Source organism: Notolepis coatsorum (genome assembly GCF_963971535.1).
Source record: "Notolepis coatsorum genome assembly, chromosome: 3".
NCBI lineage: Eukaryota > Metazoa > Chordata > Actinopteri > Aulopiformes > Paralepididae > Notolepis > Notolepis coatsorum.
The window spans coordinates 99302561-99317396 of NC_140167.1; the positions used below are offsets into that span (position 1 = coordinate 99302561).

Here is a 14836-nt window from a genome sequence, read left to right on the forward strand (position 1 = left end):
GACCTGTCTTTGTTCTCTCACTGCAATATTTGACCATATTAATGTGAGGTACTATATTCACATAATTCACATAATACTCTACATTCACATAATACTCTATATTCACAAACATACAACCTACATGTATATTCACATACAATCTATACTCACATAATACTCTATATTCACATACAATCTATATTCACATATACTCTATATTCACATATTATATATTCACATAGACCTTAGGGGTGGACGGTATGGTCTAAAATTTATATCACGGTATAATTTGAAGCATAGACGGTAACGGTATATATCACGGTATCGTCGTTTTTTATTATTTTTTTTATTTTTTTTTATTATAATTTTTTTTATAAAATATATATATTATATAATTAGACTTGTACTTGTATTATCTGCGAGACATCGCCACCACGCAACAAGCTCCACTCAACAGCACACTACCTACGGAGACATCAGTCCCAAGTTCCCAACCCTGACCATCACTAACAGCCAGGTCAGGAGGCAGCTCTCCAAGATCAGTGTGAACAAGGCCAGAGGACCGGACAACACCAATCCCAGGGTGCTCAAAGCATGTGCGGAGCATCTGGCAGCACCGTTCCAACATCTCCTCAACCTCTCCCTGAGGCTGGAGAGGGTGCCCCAGCTCTGGAAGACCTCCTGCATCGTCCCGGTGCCCAATAAGGGACGACCCAGCACCCTCAACGACCACTACAGGCCAGTCGCTCTGACGTCACACGTCATGAAGACGTTCGAGAGACTGGTCCTGCAACACCTCAAGCCCCTGGTGTGTGACTCCCCTCGACCCCCTGCAGTTTGCATACCAGGCGAACATCGGGACGCCATCATATGCTCCACAGAGCGTACACACACCTGGAGAAGCCGCGCAGCTCAGTGAGGATTATGTTCTTTGACTTCTCCAGTGCCTTCAACACCATCCAGTCATCACTGCTAGCGAAGAAGCTCTCCGTGATGCAACTGGAGCACGGCTTGGTGGCCTGGATCAAGGACTACCTCACTGACAGTTGAGGCGTCGGTTACACCTAGGGTGTTGTTTTCGTTTCGTTTTCAGGATGAGTTTCGCTTTTCCAGGTCGCGACGTAGTGGCAGCCGAGTTAGACATTCGTTTTGCAACCTGAGCGCTTTCGTTTTGCCTCCTGAGCACAGTGATGTAGTACAATGCCAAAGCAGTAGGTGGCAGTAGGTGGCGAACATGAAGGCAATTTTCAACCAATCAGAACTTATATGTGCCAATACACTTCCTGCAAAAAATATCAACAAGCCGCCATCTTTAAATGCCTCCGTGTAGCACTTATTTTTCAGCAAAGAAATAGCTATTTATTGCAATAAAAGTGCAATAAACAAAACGGATACATTCACTGTGTGTTCTGCCTCTCATTTGTTGATGAAACAAAACTAACATCAACACAATTGACCACCAAGAGCGGATAGTTTAGTCTCACAAAAAGATTGCAGATGTTATTAACTACATGCTAACGTGAATGGAATATGCCAGTATAACAGTATAGTATTATGGCTAGCAGCTAACGTTAGCTCACGTTAGTTAGCCAGCCAGCACCAAACTGATGATATCGGGAGCTATCAGTAGCTAGATAACATTAGAGACAACGCCTCATGTATTAAACAAAAGTGAATAGATGACTGGGCCATTTTGTTTAATGCTTGTTATGTTGAAAGAGGAGCTCTGAGCTAACAGGGTCTGGTAGCTAGGTAGCTACGGTAGGCAGCTAACGTTAGCTCACGTTAGCCAGCCAGCACAAAACTGATGATATAAGGAGCTATCAGTAGCTAGATAACATTAGAGACAACGCCTCATGTATTAAACAAAAGTGAATAGATGACTGGGCCATTTTGTTTAATGCTTGTTATGTTGAAAAAGGAGCTCTGAGCTGCTCATGCAATCGACTCTTGCGTGGCTTCTGGTTTGTTGACATGCATGTTGGGAGGCAGAGGATTTTGCCTTGGTCTCTACTGCGCATGGGCATTGGGCAAAACGGCTCCGCACAGATTACACCACACGTTGTCGGCGAGTTTTGGCGTTTTTCCAAAACGGAAACACAATTTCAGCGTTGTCAGTAGGGCAACGCGTTTTTCCTGCCAAAACGGCATTTCTATTTAACAGGGACAGCAAACGTATTCATTCAGCAACAAAACGAAAACAAAAACACCCAGTCTAACCATGGCCTCAGTCTGACGTACTGGTGAGCAACACCGACGCCCCCCAAGGAACTGTGCTGTCACCCTTCCTCTTCACCCTCTACACCTCAGACTTCTGCCACAACTCAAGCGGGTGCCACCTGCAGAAGTTCTCTGAGGACTCTCTGTCAGGATCTATGGGTAACAGTATTTGCATATCATATATGTCACAAATGTAACAGTACTATATACCTGTATGTCATGTATGTCCCTATGCCATAAATGTCATGATGTCATGTATGTTGTGTAAGTCATAAATGTCACTATGAATTGAAAATGGGGGACCCTGATGTAAACAAGACAAGCGTCTTTCTCTGGTCTGTATCACCTTAACAATTTTATGTATTGAGCCGTACTGTATTGTACCCATTCTGCAATCTGTTAAATAAAGTTTTCATTGATTCATTCATTCACTCCTCCATCGTAAGCTACATCACCGACGACGATGAGGAGTATAGAGCCCTGGTGGAGAGCTTTGTGGGGTGGAGCGACAGCAACCACCACCTACAACTCAACACCAGTAAGACAAAGGAGCTGGTGGTGGACTGCCGGAGGGGCAAGAAGAGTCGTCCCCTGATTCCCATCACCAGTGTTGCGATGCTCATATCAACACTGGTTGCACGCACGCTAATGACGCCACGTGCACGCACGCTCCCACATGCGCATAAATGTCCATTGCATAAGGACGGACTAAAAACAGTGCCTAATTGCCTCTACGAATGGAATGTAACACCTGACGACCGGCGCTATTGATATGCAAAGTAGCCAGGTGGGTACTGCGAGTTGGCGCATCAGTCGAGTGCAGCGCATTCCTTTGTGCACGCACGTGCACATCCGTGTGTGTGCATGCACGCGCTTCTGCTCACAAAACTTTGGTTGCACGGAGTGCAACCTTGTCCCATGAGCAACGCATCACTGCCCATCACCATCCGATGGGGGGAGCTGGAGGTGGTGGAGTCATATAAGTTCCATGGGGTACACCTGAACAATAGACTGGACTGGTCGGACAACACATAGGCCCTCTACAGGAAGGGACAGAGCAGGCTGTTCTTCCTGAGGAGACTCAGGTCCTTCAATGTTTGAAATAGACTGCTGCAGTCAGTCTAGCAGTCTGTAGTGGCCAGCGTCCTCTTCTCTGCTGTGGCATGCTGGGGGGGCTACATCAACTCGAGGGACACCAACAAACTGAACAAGCTGGTGAGGAAGGCTAGCTTCGTGGTGGGAGTCGAGCTGGTCAGACTAGAGGTGATGGCAGAGAGGGGGATGAGAAGGAAGCTTGCTGCTATCCTGGAGAATCACTCCCACCCCTTCTACGACAAGCTAGTCAAGATGAGAAGCACGTTCAGTCACAGACTCATACCCCCCCCCCCCCCCGACACTCAACTAACCGCCTCGGCCAGTCCTTCATACCAGCGGCCATCAGGCTCCACAAAAGTGGGCAGGGACTGCTGCCAGACATCCAACTACTAGGAACCAAAAAAGGACAATAACACTACCTTATGCATACTGCACCTTATGTGAATACTGTATATTTCAGTTAGTTAGTTAGTTAATTATATTGACTTCTTATATTGTAGTTGTAATAGTAGCATACTACAAGAACCTAGGGGTCCACAAAGACGACTTCAAACTGGAAATGGTAACAACAGGTGAGGTACTCAAAAAACTGAGCGCCGTCCAACCTAACAAGGCCACTGGCCACGACAACATCCCCTCCAAATTCCTCAGAGACTCAGCAGCCGCCATCACCCCAGTCATCACACACATAATAAACCTCTCCATAAAACAGGGACACGTCCCCAAGGACTTCAAAATTGCGAGAATAACACCCCTGCACCAAAAAGGCAGTAAATTAGACCCAGGCAACTACCGCCCTGTTTCTATCCTTACCTCCATCTCGAAAATCATGGAAAAAATTGTATACGAACAGGTCGAAAAATACCTTGCGGAAAAAAATCCGAATTCCAATCTGGCTTCAGAACATCCCACTCCACTGACACATGCCTTCTCTATTTAAACGACCACATCAAACAGGAGGTGGACGCGGGCAAATACTGCGGCATGGTCATGCTGGACCTACAAAAGGCCTTCGACACTGTCAATCAAACCATTCTGATTGACAAGCTAAAAGCAATTGGTTTTGATAGTCTATCAGTGAGCTGGATGCAATCCTACCTGGAGGGGAGAGAACAGATGGTGGAGGTAAACGGTACCCTACCCCCCCCCCCCTCACAGTGAGCTTGAGGAAGCATACTAGGACCGCTACTGTTCCTAATTTATGCAAATGACATGTCGTCAGCTTGTGACTGCAACTTGTTCCTGTTTGCGGACAACTCAGCCCTGCTGGTCTCTGACAAGAACAAGTTACAGGTTGAAAAAACCCTCAGCTCAGAACTAGGCAAAATCTGCATATGGCTCGCTGATAATAAACGATCATTACACATGGGCAAAACAGAGTCCATTCTCTTCGGTTCAAATAACAAACTCAGCAAGACCGACGGCTTCTCAGTTACAGTGGGTGACAATATTGTCACAAGGAAAGAAGAAATTACCTACCTGGGTTCCATCCTAGAGGCAAATATTTCCTGTGACAAAATGGCATCCAATGTAATAAAAAAAGTCAACCAACGAACTCGATTCTTGTACCGGATCTCCTCTCTGGTAAACAAGAATACCCTGAAGACTCTGGCAGGAGCACTCATTCAAGGGTACTACGACTATGCTTGCACCTCATGGTACCAAAGCACCTCAAAGGCGCTAAAAACTAAATTACAAACATCTCAAAACAAACTGGTCAGACTACTGCTTAACCTTACTCCTAGAACCCACCTCACCCCTGCCCACTTTGACAACCTAGGATGGCTTAGAGTAGACGACAGAGTACAGCAACTTGCAATGGGCCTGGTCTACAAGATACACTACACGACCAAGGTACCCATGTACATGTCAAAATACTTCCCAAAGGTCAGTGAATACCACGATCCCAATACCAGAGGGAGCTCCACAAATCATGTTAAACCCAGATTCGGCTCAAACAAGGGACTAAACACGTTTCGCAATTATGCCACATCAATGTGGAACGCCCTACCCAAAGCTGTAAAGGAATGTGAATCACTACCCACTTTCAAAAACACTCTCAAAGAACACCTACGGGAGACTGCAATTCAAAACTGGCCCCTGTAAATGTCCTAACACAACCCCCTCCAATGTACAGTAAATGACCAAGTATGGTTTTGTCAATATTCCAATGTACAGTTTTGCTTGTACAGTTGTACAGTGTCCCCCACCCCTCCTTTATTATTTGGAACCCGTTATAAATCAGAATATAGATCGGTTTTACACAAAATACAGTGAATAGAATTACAAATATGTATTTATAGTTATTTATCTGTTGTCTAGTGTTAGTCCTTGTATCTAGAGCTCAGTCAGTCACATAGAGAATGACAGAATGTTGTCTAGTGTTAGTCCTTGTATCTAGAGCTCAGTCAGTCACATAGAGAATGACAGAATGTTGTCTAGTGTTAGTCCTTGTATCTAGAGCTCAGTCAGTCACATAGAGAATGACAGAATGTTGTCTAGTGTTAGTCCTTGTATCTAGAGCTCAGTCAGTCACATAGAGAATGACAGAATGTTGTCTAGTGTTAGTCCTTGTATCTAGAGCTCAGTCAGTCACATAGAGAATGACAGCATGTTGTCTAGTGTTAGTCCTTGTATCTAGAGCTCAGTCAGTCACATAGAGAATGACAGAATGTTGTCTAGTGTTAGTCCTTGTATCTAGAGCTCAGTCAGTCACATAGAGAATGACAGCATGTTGTCTAGTGTTAGTCCTTGTATCTAGAGCTCAGTCAGTCACATAGAGAATGACAGCATGTTGTCTAGTGTTAGTCCTTGTATCTAGAGCTCAGTCAGTCACATAGAGAATGACAGCATGTTGTCTAGTGTTAGTCCTTGTATCTAGAGCTCAGTCAGTCATAGAGAATGACAGAATGTTGTCTAGTGTTAGTCCTTGTATCTAGAGCTCAGTCAGTCACATAGAGAATGACAGCATGTTGTCTAGTGTTAGTCCTTGTATCTAGAGCTCAGTCAGTCACATAGAGAATGACAGCATGTTGTCTAGTGTTAGTCCTTGTATCTAGAGCTCAGTCAGTCACATAGAGAATGACAGCATGTTGTCTAGTGTTAGTCCTTGTATCTAGAGCTCAGTCAGTCACATAGAGAATGACAGAATGTTGTCTAGTGTTAGTCCTTGTATCTAGAGCTCAGTCAGTCACATAGAGAATGACAGAATGTTGTCTAGTGTTAGTCCTTGTATCTAGAGCTCAGTCAGTCACATAGAGAATGACAGAATGTTGTCTAGTGTTAGTCCTTGTATCTAGAGCTCAGTCAGTCACATAGAGAATGACAGCATGTTGTCTAGTGTTAGTCCTTGTATCTAGAGCTCAGTCAGTCACATAGAGAATGACAGAATGTTGTCTAGTGTTAGTCCTTGTATCTAGAGCTCAGTCAGTCACATAGAGAATGACAGCATGTTGTCTAGTGTTAGTCCTTGTATCTAGAGCTCAGTCAGTCACATAGAGAATGACAGCATGTTGTCTAGTGTTAGTCCTTGTATCTAGAGATCAGTCAAACAGTCCAATTTTGTGAATCGGACATATTTCCTAATCCTCAAATCAAATTAACTGACCTGATGTCTGACTGGCAAGTGAGTGAGTATCTCCTGCCCCTGAGATGTAATTGACATCCTCGTCATCCAACGAATGACTGGAAAGTCTCTGGAGAAAGTCCTTGAGCTCCACTTCATCAGGGAATGATGCATTTGTATTGGTTCTCCGGCCTGTCAGGGGGTGGGCCTTAGGGGTACTGTCTGTCTGTGTTGATGGATCAGCCTGTCCATCAGGGCCAAGTTGGTCTCTCATTGGTTTATTTTTGCCATCGGGTTCGGTTGTGGAGGAATGTGTGCTGAGAGGGTTGTTGCTAGGATGGTTGCTAGGGAGGGAGATGAGAAGGGTGGGTGGAGTCTGGGAACTAAAATAACAATGTAGAGAGAGAGAGAGAGAGAGAGAGAGAGAGAGAGAGAGAGAGAGAGAGAGAGAGAGAGAGAGAGAGAGAGAGAGAGAGAATATCTTAGCATTATACATTGGTGCATGAAAAATCAAAAGACATCTACATAACATTGTTATCAGAATATAACATTTCATTTCATAATGCTATGAACTATGATTCTGTACTGTATCGTGTTGGCTCTGCCTTCCAAAATGGATCCAGGTTTTGGGGGGGCGTCAGAATAGGGACACAGACTAACTCCAGTCCCAGGGCTAGAGCTGGCAGAATCTCCCCCAGCCTCAATTCTCCTTCTGGGGGTAGTCGTCCTGGAACAGCCCTAAGAGATGGAAACCAGGAGGAGTCAACCAATGTCATAATACTAGGAGCGGAAGACAAGGGGGAGGGCTCAAGTAGCATCAAAGCAGCGGGACGCGTGAATATTTTAGGCAACCAACTTGTGTTTAGCGTTTCTCTGATTGGCCAATACGCCCATGTGACCACGGCAGCGCGAGAGAGCGGCAGCGCGGAAATAGGCTGTCTATTGCCATTCTCTAAGTCAAACTCTAACCTTAACCAGCTCCTTAACAGCGCCTAAACTTAACCCTTCTAACCTTAAGCAACTCCAAAACAATGCTTAAAGTTATGCCTAAACTTAACGGCGAAAGAATGCGAATGCACGTTAAAAAAAAAATTAAAAAAAAATTGAAGGGAATCGAACTAGCCAGCAACGAGCCGTAGGATTCACAGCCATGCAGCTTTGCCAATTGAGCTATTTCTGGATACTGAATAAGGGGCGGTTACTGGCATATAATGAGCTCCGCTCTGCCGCAGAGCTACCGCTCCGCTCTGCTGCTGCCGCGTCGCCGCGGGGGCGTGGCTAGACGCAAGTTGGGCGTGGTTAGACACAAGTTGGTTGCCTTTAATATTTAGGCCAGCGGGACACCTTCAAATTAAACATCTTCTCTTGAGAAGACAGATCAAACATGTTGGTCAAAGGCAGGCGATGCTGATTTACAGGACTGTTATCATGTCTGTGGGGAAATGAGGAATTGCAGAACTCCGTTTCGTGGTTGATGGATGACAGGGAGGTGTACCAATAAAAGCTTTAAAATTAAACAAATACCAATGATAGTTATGCCTTTCAACCAGTGATGGCCATTCAACATTTCATAAAGGACACAGTGGTGGGTATCACCAGTAATAAATCAGAATGATAGACAGAGTCCAGAGGTTTAAGAGTTGAAGCCACAGGTGTCAAAGAAAACTGCTTCAACAATCCTCTTTCTACTAATCACAGGAAAGCTGGATCGATTTCTGAACAGGAAGACAATTTTCTGCTGCAAGAATATCCACATGGAACTTCAATGAAGATCGAACCGGCTCAAATTACTTTGCCTTAATGCTTAAGGTCCCCAAAGCATGTTCTGTTCTTGGAAAGTCTGCCTTTTCCTCTAGTGCTCCTAACTCACGGAACGACCTCCAACTCAGATCAATACTCTCCCAATCTATGCACAGTTCAGAACCATGATCACAAACCACTGTGTATCGATGTGTAATGTCTTAGCTGATTTTCTTAGTTTTTTTGTTTATCTTTGTTTTTATCTTGTGTTTTATTTGTAGTATTTTGACTTGTCTGTCAGGATGTCACTGTAAATGAGACAAACCCCAGAGTGCTTTCAGTTCAAGTTCAAATAATGTTTGAATGAATGAATGAATGAATGAATGAATTGACACCTTCAGCTGTGTGTTCTCAGCCAGCTCCACACCCAATGGACAGTAGTGGCTGTCATCAACGACAACAGGCTCCTCCCTCTCTGTTGCCAAGTAGCCTGGCTGCCCACACTGCTCAGCGGGATTGTGGGTATCGTGGTTCTGAGGTGGTAAGCTGCGAACCAGGGCCAGGCTGTGAAAGCCACCACAGACCACCTGGAGTGTACCAAATGGAATGACATTTATTTTTGAATGTATTTTCATAAATGCTTCAAAAACAACCTTGCATGGAAACAGTGATGTCAAGATATTACCTGGATAACACGCCTCCCTTCTAAGTGCTCCACCTGGGATAGGGACAGAGGATAATACAACTTTACCTGGGCTGCATTCGCTTACAAATGGACCTATTTCAAATCCTGCCATCTTTCATTGATCCTCCAATCATAACGGTTGCTCCCTCTCCAAATGTACCTTCTTTGGTCTCCAGACGGGGAAGCTCTTGGTGACCAGGCCCAGCTGGCAGCCGGTGCCCCAGGCCCAGAGCTCGTGCTGGGCAGAGAGAGCCAGGGTGTGCTCCCCTCCACAGGCTAACCCCACCACCCTGACCACAGCAGGGGGCACCACCTCACTGTCAACCACACTGACTGGAGAAGGCTCTGGGACTAACAGAAGACCTCTGTCTGACAGGCCTGGGGATAGGAGGGGGGATAGATGAAATGTTACGTATGTTGCGTACTAAACTAAACCAACCAACCCACCAACAAATCAATCATCCATCACAAACCTTTCCCCGGTGCTCCTCCTCTCTCCGTGAGGCCACACTGTCCAGCGGAGTTCTCCCCCCACATGAAGACGCCTCCCGGCTCTGTGACGGCTCCACAGTGGAAGCTCCCAGCAGCCACCTGGATCACCGTCTGGCCTTCCAGGGAGATCTCTAACAGGGGAGACGCAACAAGGACGCCCAGCCCATGTCTCCAGGACATCTCCCCAAAACTAAACACCTGTCCTCCTAGAGGAGAGGGGGGGGGGGAGGAGTTGAGAAGAAGAGGTATCATTCCATCTCATAGTTCATAGTGACATTATTAGGAGATACAAAATATTAGGGGAATTCAGAATAGTGAAAACTAAAATAAATAAATAGTGAAATCTTCTCCGATACTATTATCATATGTTGAGCCTCTAGAAACAGGCTCACCACCCATTTCAGATCCCAACACGTGATGAGATGTCTGAAGCATCTAGGCTGTTATGATATAATGTTATGCATGTATGAAATGTCTCGTGTCGACACCACAGCCACACCTCGGTCTGAGGTCACATGTACACACACCCTCCGTTAGGGCTGCAACCCACAATTTTGATCATTGATTAATCTGTTGATTATTACTTCGATTAATCGATAAAAGGAAAAAAATAAACATGCTGTGCTAAAAACAAAACGTCAAAGATGCTCTTTGAAACAACAAGACAACCCAAAGGAACAAACAAAAAAGTGTATGCTATACTTCAAGAGTGCAAAAAATATAATTTTTTCTTTAACAAAAACCTGTTCTTCAATTTGAAAGGAGCTGAACGGTGTAAGAAATAATAAAGAAAAACATAAAACTAAGTGTTAACAGGCTTTGCTTTACATCATTTGGCTTCAACAACAGACCATGGAGGTGCAGCATAACATAGACCCAACTAATCCATTATAGAAATTGTTGCCAACTATTTTTATAATCGATTTGTCGATTATTTGTTGAAGCCCTACCATCAATCTACCATCCATCTACCATCCATCTGCTATCCATCTACCATCCATCTACCATCCATCTACCATCCATCTGCCATCTATCTATCATCCATCTACCATCCATCTGCCATCCATCTATCATCCATCTACCATCCATCTACCATCCATCTATCATCCATCTACCATCCATCTATCATCCATCTACCATCCATCTATCATCCATCTACCATCCATCTACCATCCATCTATCATCCATCTACCATCCATCTGCCATCCATCTATCATCCATCTACCATCCATCTATCATCCATCTACCATCCATCTATCATCCATCTACCATCCATCTATCATCCTTTTTTTTTTAACAAATGTTTTTTATTTTCCCTTTTTTAGGGTCATATTTATTACATTGTCATGAGATACTCCGCTTGTCGGCTAACTGCTAACGTGCGCGGACTGATGACGACATCAACTCGACTCTCGGGACATGCGCCGCCGGGCATAAGAAGTTAATTAAACTTGACAGACATTATATCGACGATAATTATCTATATCGAGTTATATGAAAATAATTTTATAATTTTATCGCGATAACGTTTTTGGCCATATCGCCCAGCCCTATTATAGAGTCAAATACACACTGTGCTGGTGTTAAATATACTATTATAGAGTCAAATACACACTGTGCTGGTGTTAAATATACTATTATAGAGTCAAATACACACTGTGCTCGTGTTAAATATACTATTATAGAGTCAAATACACACTGTGCTGGTGTTAAATATACTATTATAGAGTCAAATACACACTGTGCTGGTGTTAAATATACTATTATAGAGTAAAATACACACTGTGCTGGTGTTAAATATACTATTATAGAGTCAAATACACACTGTGCTGGTGTTAAATATACTATTATAGAGTCAAATACACACTGTGCTGGTGTTAAATATAGAGTCAAATACACACTGAGCTGGTGTTAAATATACTATTATAGAGTCAAATACACACTGAGCTGGTGTTAAATATACTATTATAGAGTCAAATACACACTGAGCTGGTGTTAAATATACTATTATAGAGTCAAATACACACTGAGCTGGTGTTAAATATACTATTATAGAGTCAAATACACACTGAGCTGGTGTTAAATATACTATTATAGAGTCAAATACACACTGAGCTGGTGTTAAATATACTATTATAGAGTCAAATAAACACTGAGCTGGTGTTAAATATACTATTATAGAGTCAAATACAACCTCCCCCCCTCCACACACACACACACACACACACACACACACACAGACACACACACACACAAACACACACAAACACACACAGCCTTGTTCTATACAACTCCCATGTCTTCCACTCTCTCACCGTGTGTCAGGATGAGTCCATGGGAGGCTCCAAGGGCCACCTGGAGGACAGGCCTGGAAAGGAGCACTCTTTCTGGGCAGAGCCCCTCACTGGGGGCCCCTGCCTGCCACAGCTGGAGCAGGCCGCGCTCTGTAGTGGGGGGGCCTTGTTCATCTGCAGGGCTGGAGCTAGCAGGCAGACAGACAGATAGTACATGAGCAGGCAGGCAGACAGACAGACAGATAGTTAAATACATGGACAGACAGGCAGACACAGACAGATAGTACATGGACAGACAGGCAGGCAGGCAAACAGGCAGGCAGGCAGACAGATAGGTAGGCAAACAGGTAAGTAGACAGGCAGGCAGGCAGACAGACAGACAGACAGGCAGACAGACACACATAAGAATGAGAAATGAGAAACATGACAGATGACAGAAAGAAGCAAGACAAGAAAGACAGATATATAAAAATTATCTTCGGTTCAAATAACAAACTCAGCAAGACCGACGGCTTCTCAGTTACAGTGGGTGACAATATTGTCACAAGGAAAGATGAAATTACCTACCTGGGTTCCATCCTAGAGGCAAATCTTTCCTGTGACAAAATGGCATCCAATGTAATAAAAAAAAGTCAACCAACGAACTAGATTCTTGTACCGGATCTCCTCTCTGGTAAACAAGAATACCCTGAAGACTCTGGCAGGAGCACTCATTCAAGGGTACTACGACTATGCTTGCACCTCATGGTACCAAAGCACCTTAAAGGCGCTAAAAACAAAATTACAAACATCTCAAAACAAACTGGTCAGACTATTGATTGATTGATTGAAAACTTTATTAACAGATTGCAGAATGGGTACAATACAGTACAGCTCAATACACACAATTGTTAAGGGGATGCAGACCAGAGAAAGACTTTCGTCTTGTTTACATCAGGGTCCCCCATTTTCAATTCATCAGGACATATATGACATACATGACATACAGATAGTCAGTACTGCTACATCTATACATTTATGACATACCAGATTTGCAAATACAGTACTGTTTGTGATACAGAAGGAGTCAAGAAAAGGGAGTATATATATTTGACGTAGAAACTGTACATTGGAGGAGGTTGGGTGGGGGGGGGGGGTTGGGTACATTGGGATATTGACAACCATACTGGGTAATTTACATTGGAGGTGGTTGGGGGGGGGGGGGGGGGGAGAAACACTGTATAAACAAGCAAAACTGTACAATTGAGGGGGGGGGGGGGACACTGTACAAACAAGCAAAATTGTACATTGGACTATTGACAAAACCATACTAGGTAAATTACTGTACATTGGAGGGGGTTGGGTTAGGATATTTACAGGGGCCAGTTTTGAATTGCAGTCTCCCGTAGGTGTCCCTTGAGAGAGGTTTTGAAAGTGGGTAGTGATCCACATTCCTTTACAGCTTTGGGTAGGGTGTTCCACATTGATGTGGCATAATTGCGAAACGTGTTTAGTCCCTTATTTGAGCCGAATCTGGGTTTAACATGATTTGTGGAGCTCCCTCTGGTGTTGTGATCGTGGTATTCACTGACCTTTGGGAAGTATTTTGACATGTACATGGGTACCTTGGTCGTGTAGTGTATCTTGTAGACCAGGCCCATTGCAAGTTGCTGTACTCTGTCGTCTACTCTAAGCCATCCTAGGTTGTCAAAGTGGGCAGGGGTGAGGTGGGTTCTAGGAGTAAGGTCAAGCAGTAGTCTGACCAGTTTGTTTTGAGATGTTTGTAATTTAGTTTTTAGCGCCTTTGAGGTGCTTTGGTACCATGAGGTGCAAGCATAGTCGTAGTACCCCTGAATGAGTGCTCCTGCCAGAGTCTTCAGGGTATTCTTGTTTACCAGAGAGGAGATCCGGTACAAGAATCGAGTTTGTTGGTTGACTTTTTTTATTACATTGGATGCCATTTTGTCACAGGAGAGATTAGCCTCTAGGATGGAACCCAGGTAGGTCATTTCATCTTTCCTTGTGACAATATTGTCACCCACTGTAACTGAGAAGCCGTCGGTCTTGCTGAGTTTGTTATTTGAACCGAAGAGAATGGACTCTGTTTTGCCCATGTGTAATGATAGTTTGTTATCAGCGAGCCATATGCAGATTCTGCCTAGTTCCGAGCTGAGGGTTTTTTCAACCTGTAACTTGTTCTTGTCAGAGACCAGCAGGGCTGAGTCGTCCGCAAACAGGAACAAGTTGCAGTCACAAGCTGACGACATGTCATTTGCATAAATTAGGAACAGTAGCGGTCCTAGTATGCTTCCTTGTGGAACACCACAGCTCACTGTGAGGGGGGGGATAGGGTACCGTTTACCTCCACCATCTGTTCCCTCCCCTCAAGGTAGGATTGCATCCAGCTCACTGATAGACTATCAAAACCAATTGCTTTTAGCTTGTCAATCAGAATGGAGTGATTGACTGTGTCAAAGGCCTTTTGTAGGTCCAGCATGACCATGCCGCAGTATTTGCCCGCGTCCACCTCTTGTTTGATGTGGTCATTCAAATAGAGAAGGCATGTGTCAGTGGAGTGGGATGTTCTGAAGCCAGATTGGAATTCGTAGATTAGATTTTTTTCCGCTAGGTACTTTTCGACCTGTTCGTAGACAATTTTTTCCATGACTTTCGAGATGGAGGTGAGAATAGAAACAGGGCGGTAGTTGCCTGGGTCTAATTTGCTGCCCTTTTTGTGCAAAGGGGTCACCCTCGCAATTTTGAAGTCCTTGGGGACGTGTCCCTGTT

General features: G+C 44.3%; 1 protein-coding gene across 1 annotated transcript in view; it reads right to left on the reverse strand.

Moving 5' to 3' along the window:
- Positions 1 to 14836, reverse strand: part of LOC311225927 (alsin-like) — a 165651-nt gene that overhangs the window by 146214 nt on the left and 4601 nt on the right. The window contains exons 3-7 of the mRNA XM_084311318.1: positions 12092 to 12258; positions 9758 to 9982; positions 9445 to 9662; positions 9285 to 9317; positions 8993 to 9186 (exon numbers count right to left, since the gene is read on the reverse strand). Coding sequence (XP_084167444.1) covers positions 8993 to 9186; positions 9285 to 9317; positions 9445 to 9662; positions 9758 to 9982; positions 12092 to 12258 — 837 coding nt within the window. The remainder of the gene's footprint in view (positions 1 to 8992; positions 9187 to 9284; positions 9318 to 9444; positions 9663 to 9757; positions 9983 to 12091; positions 12259 to 14836) is intronic.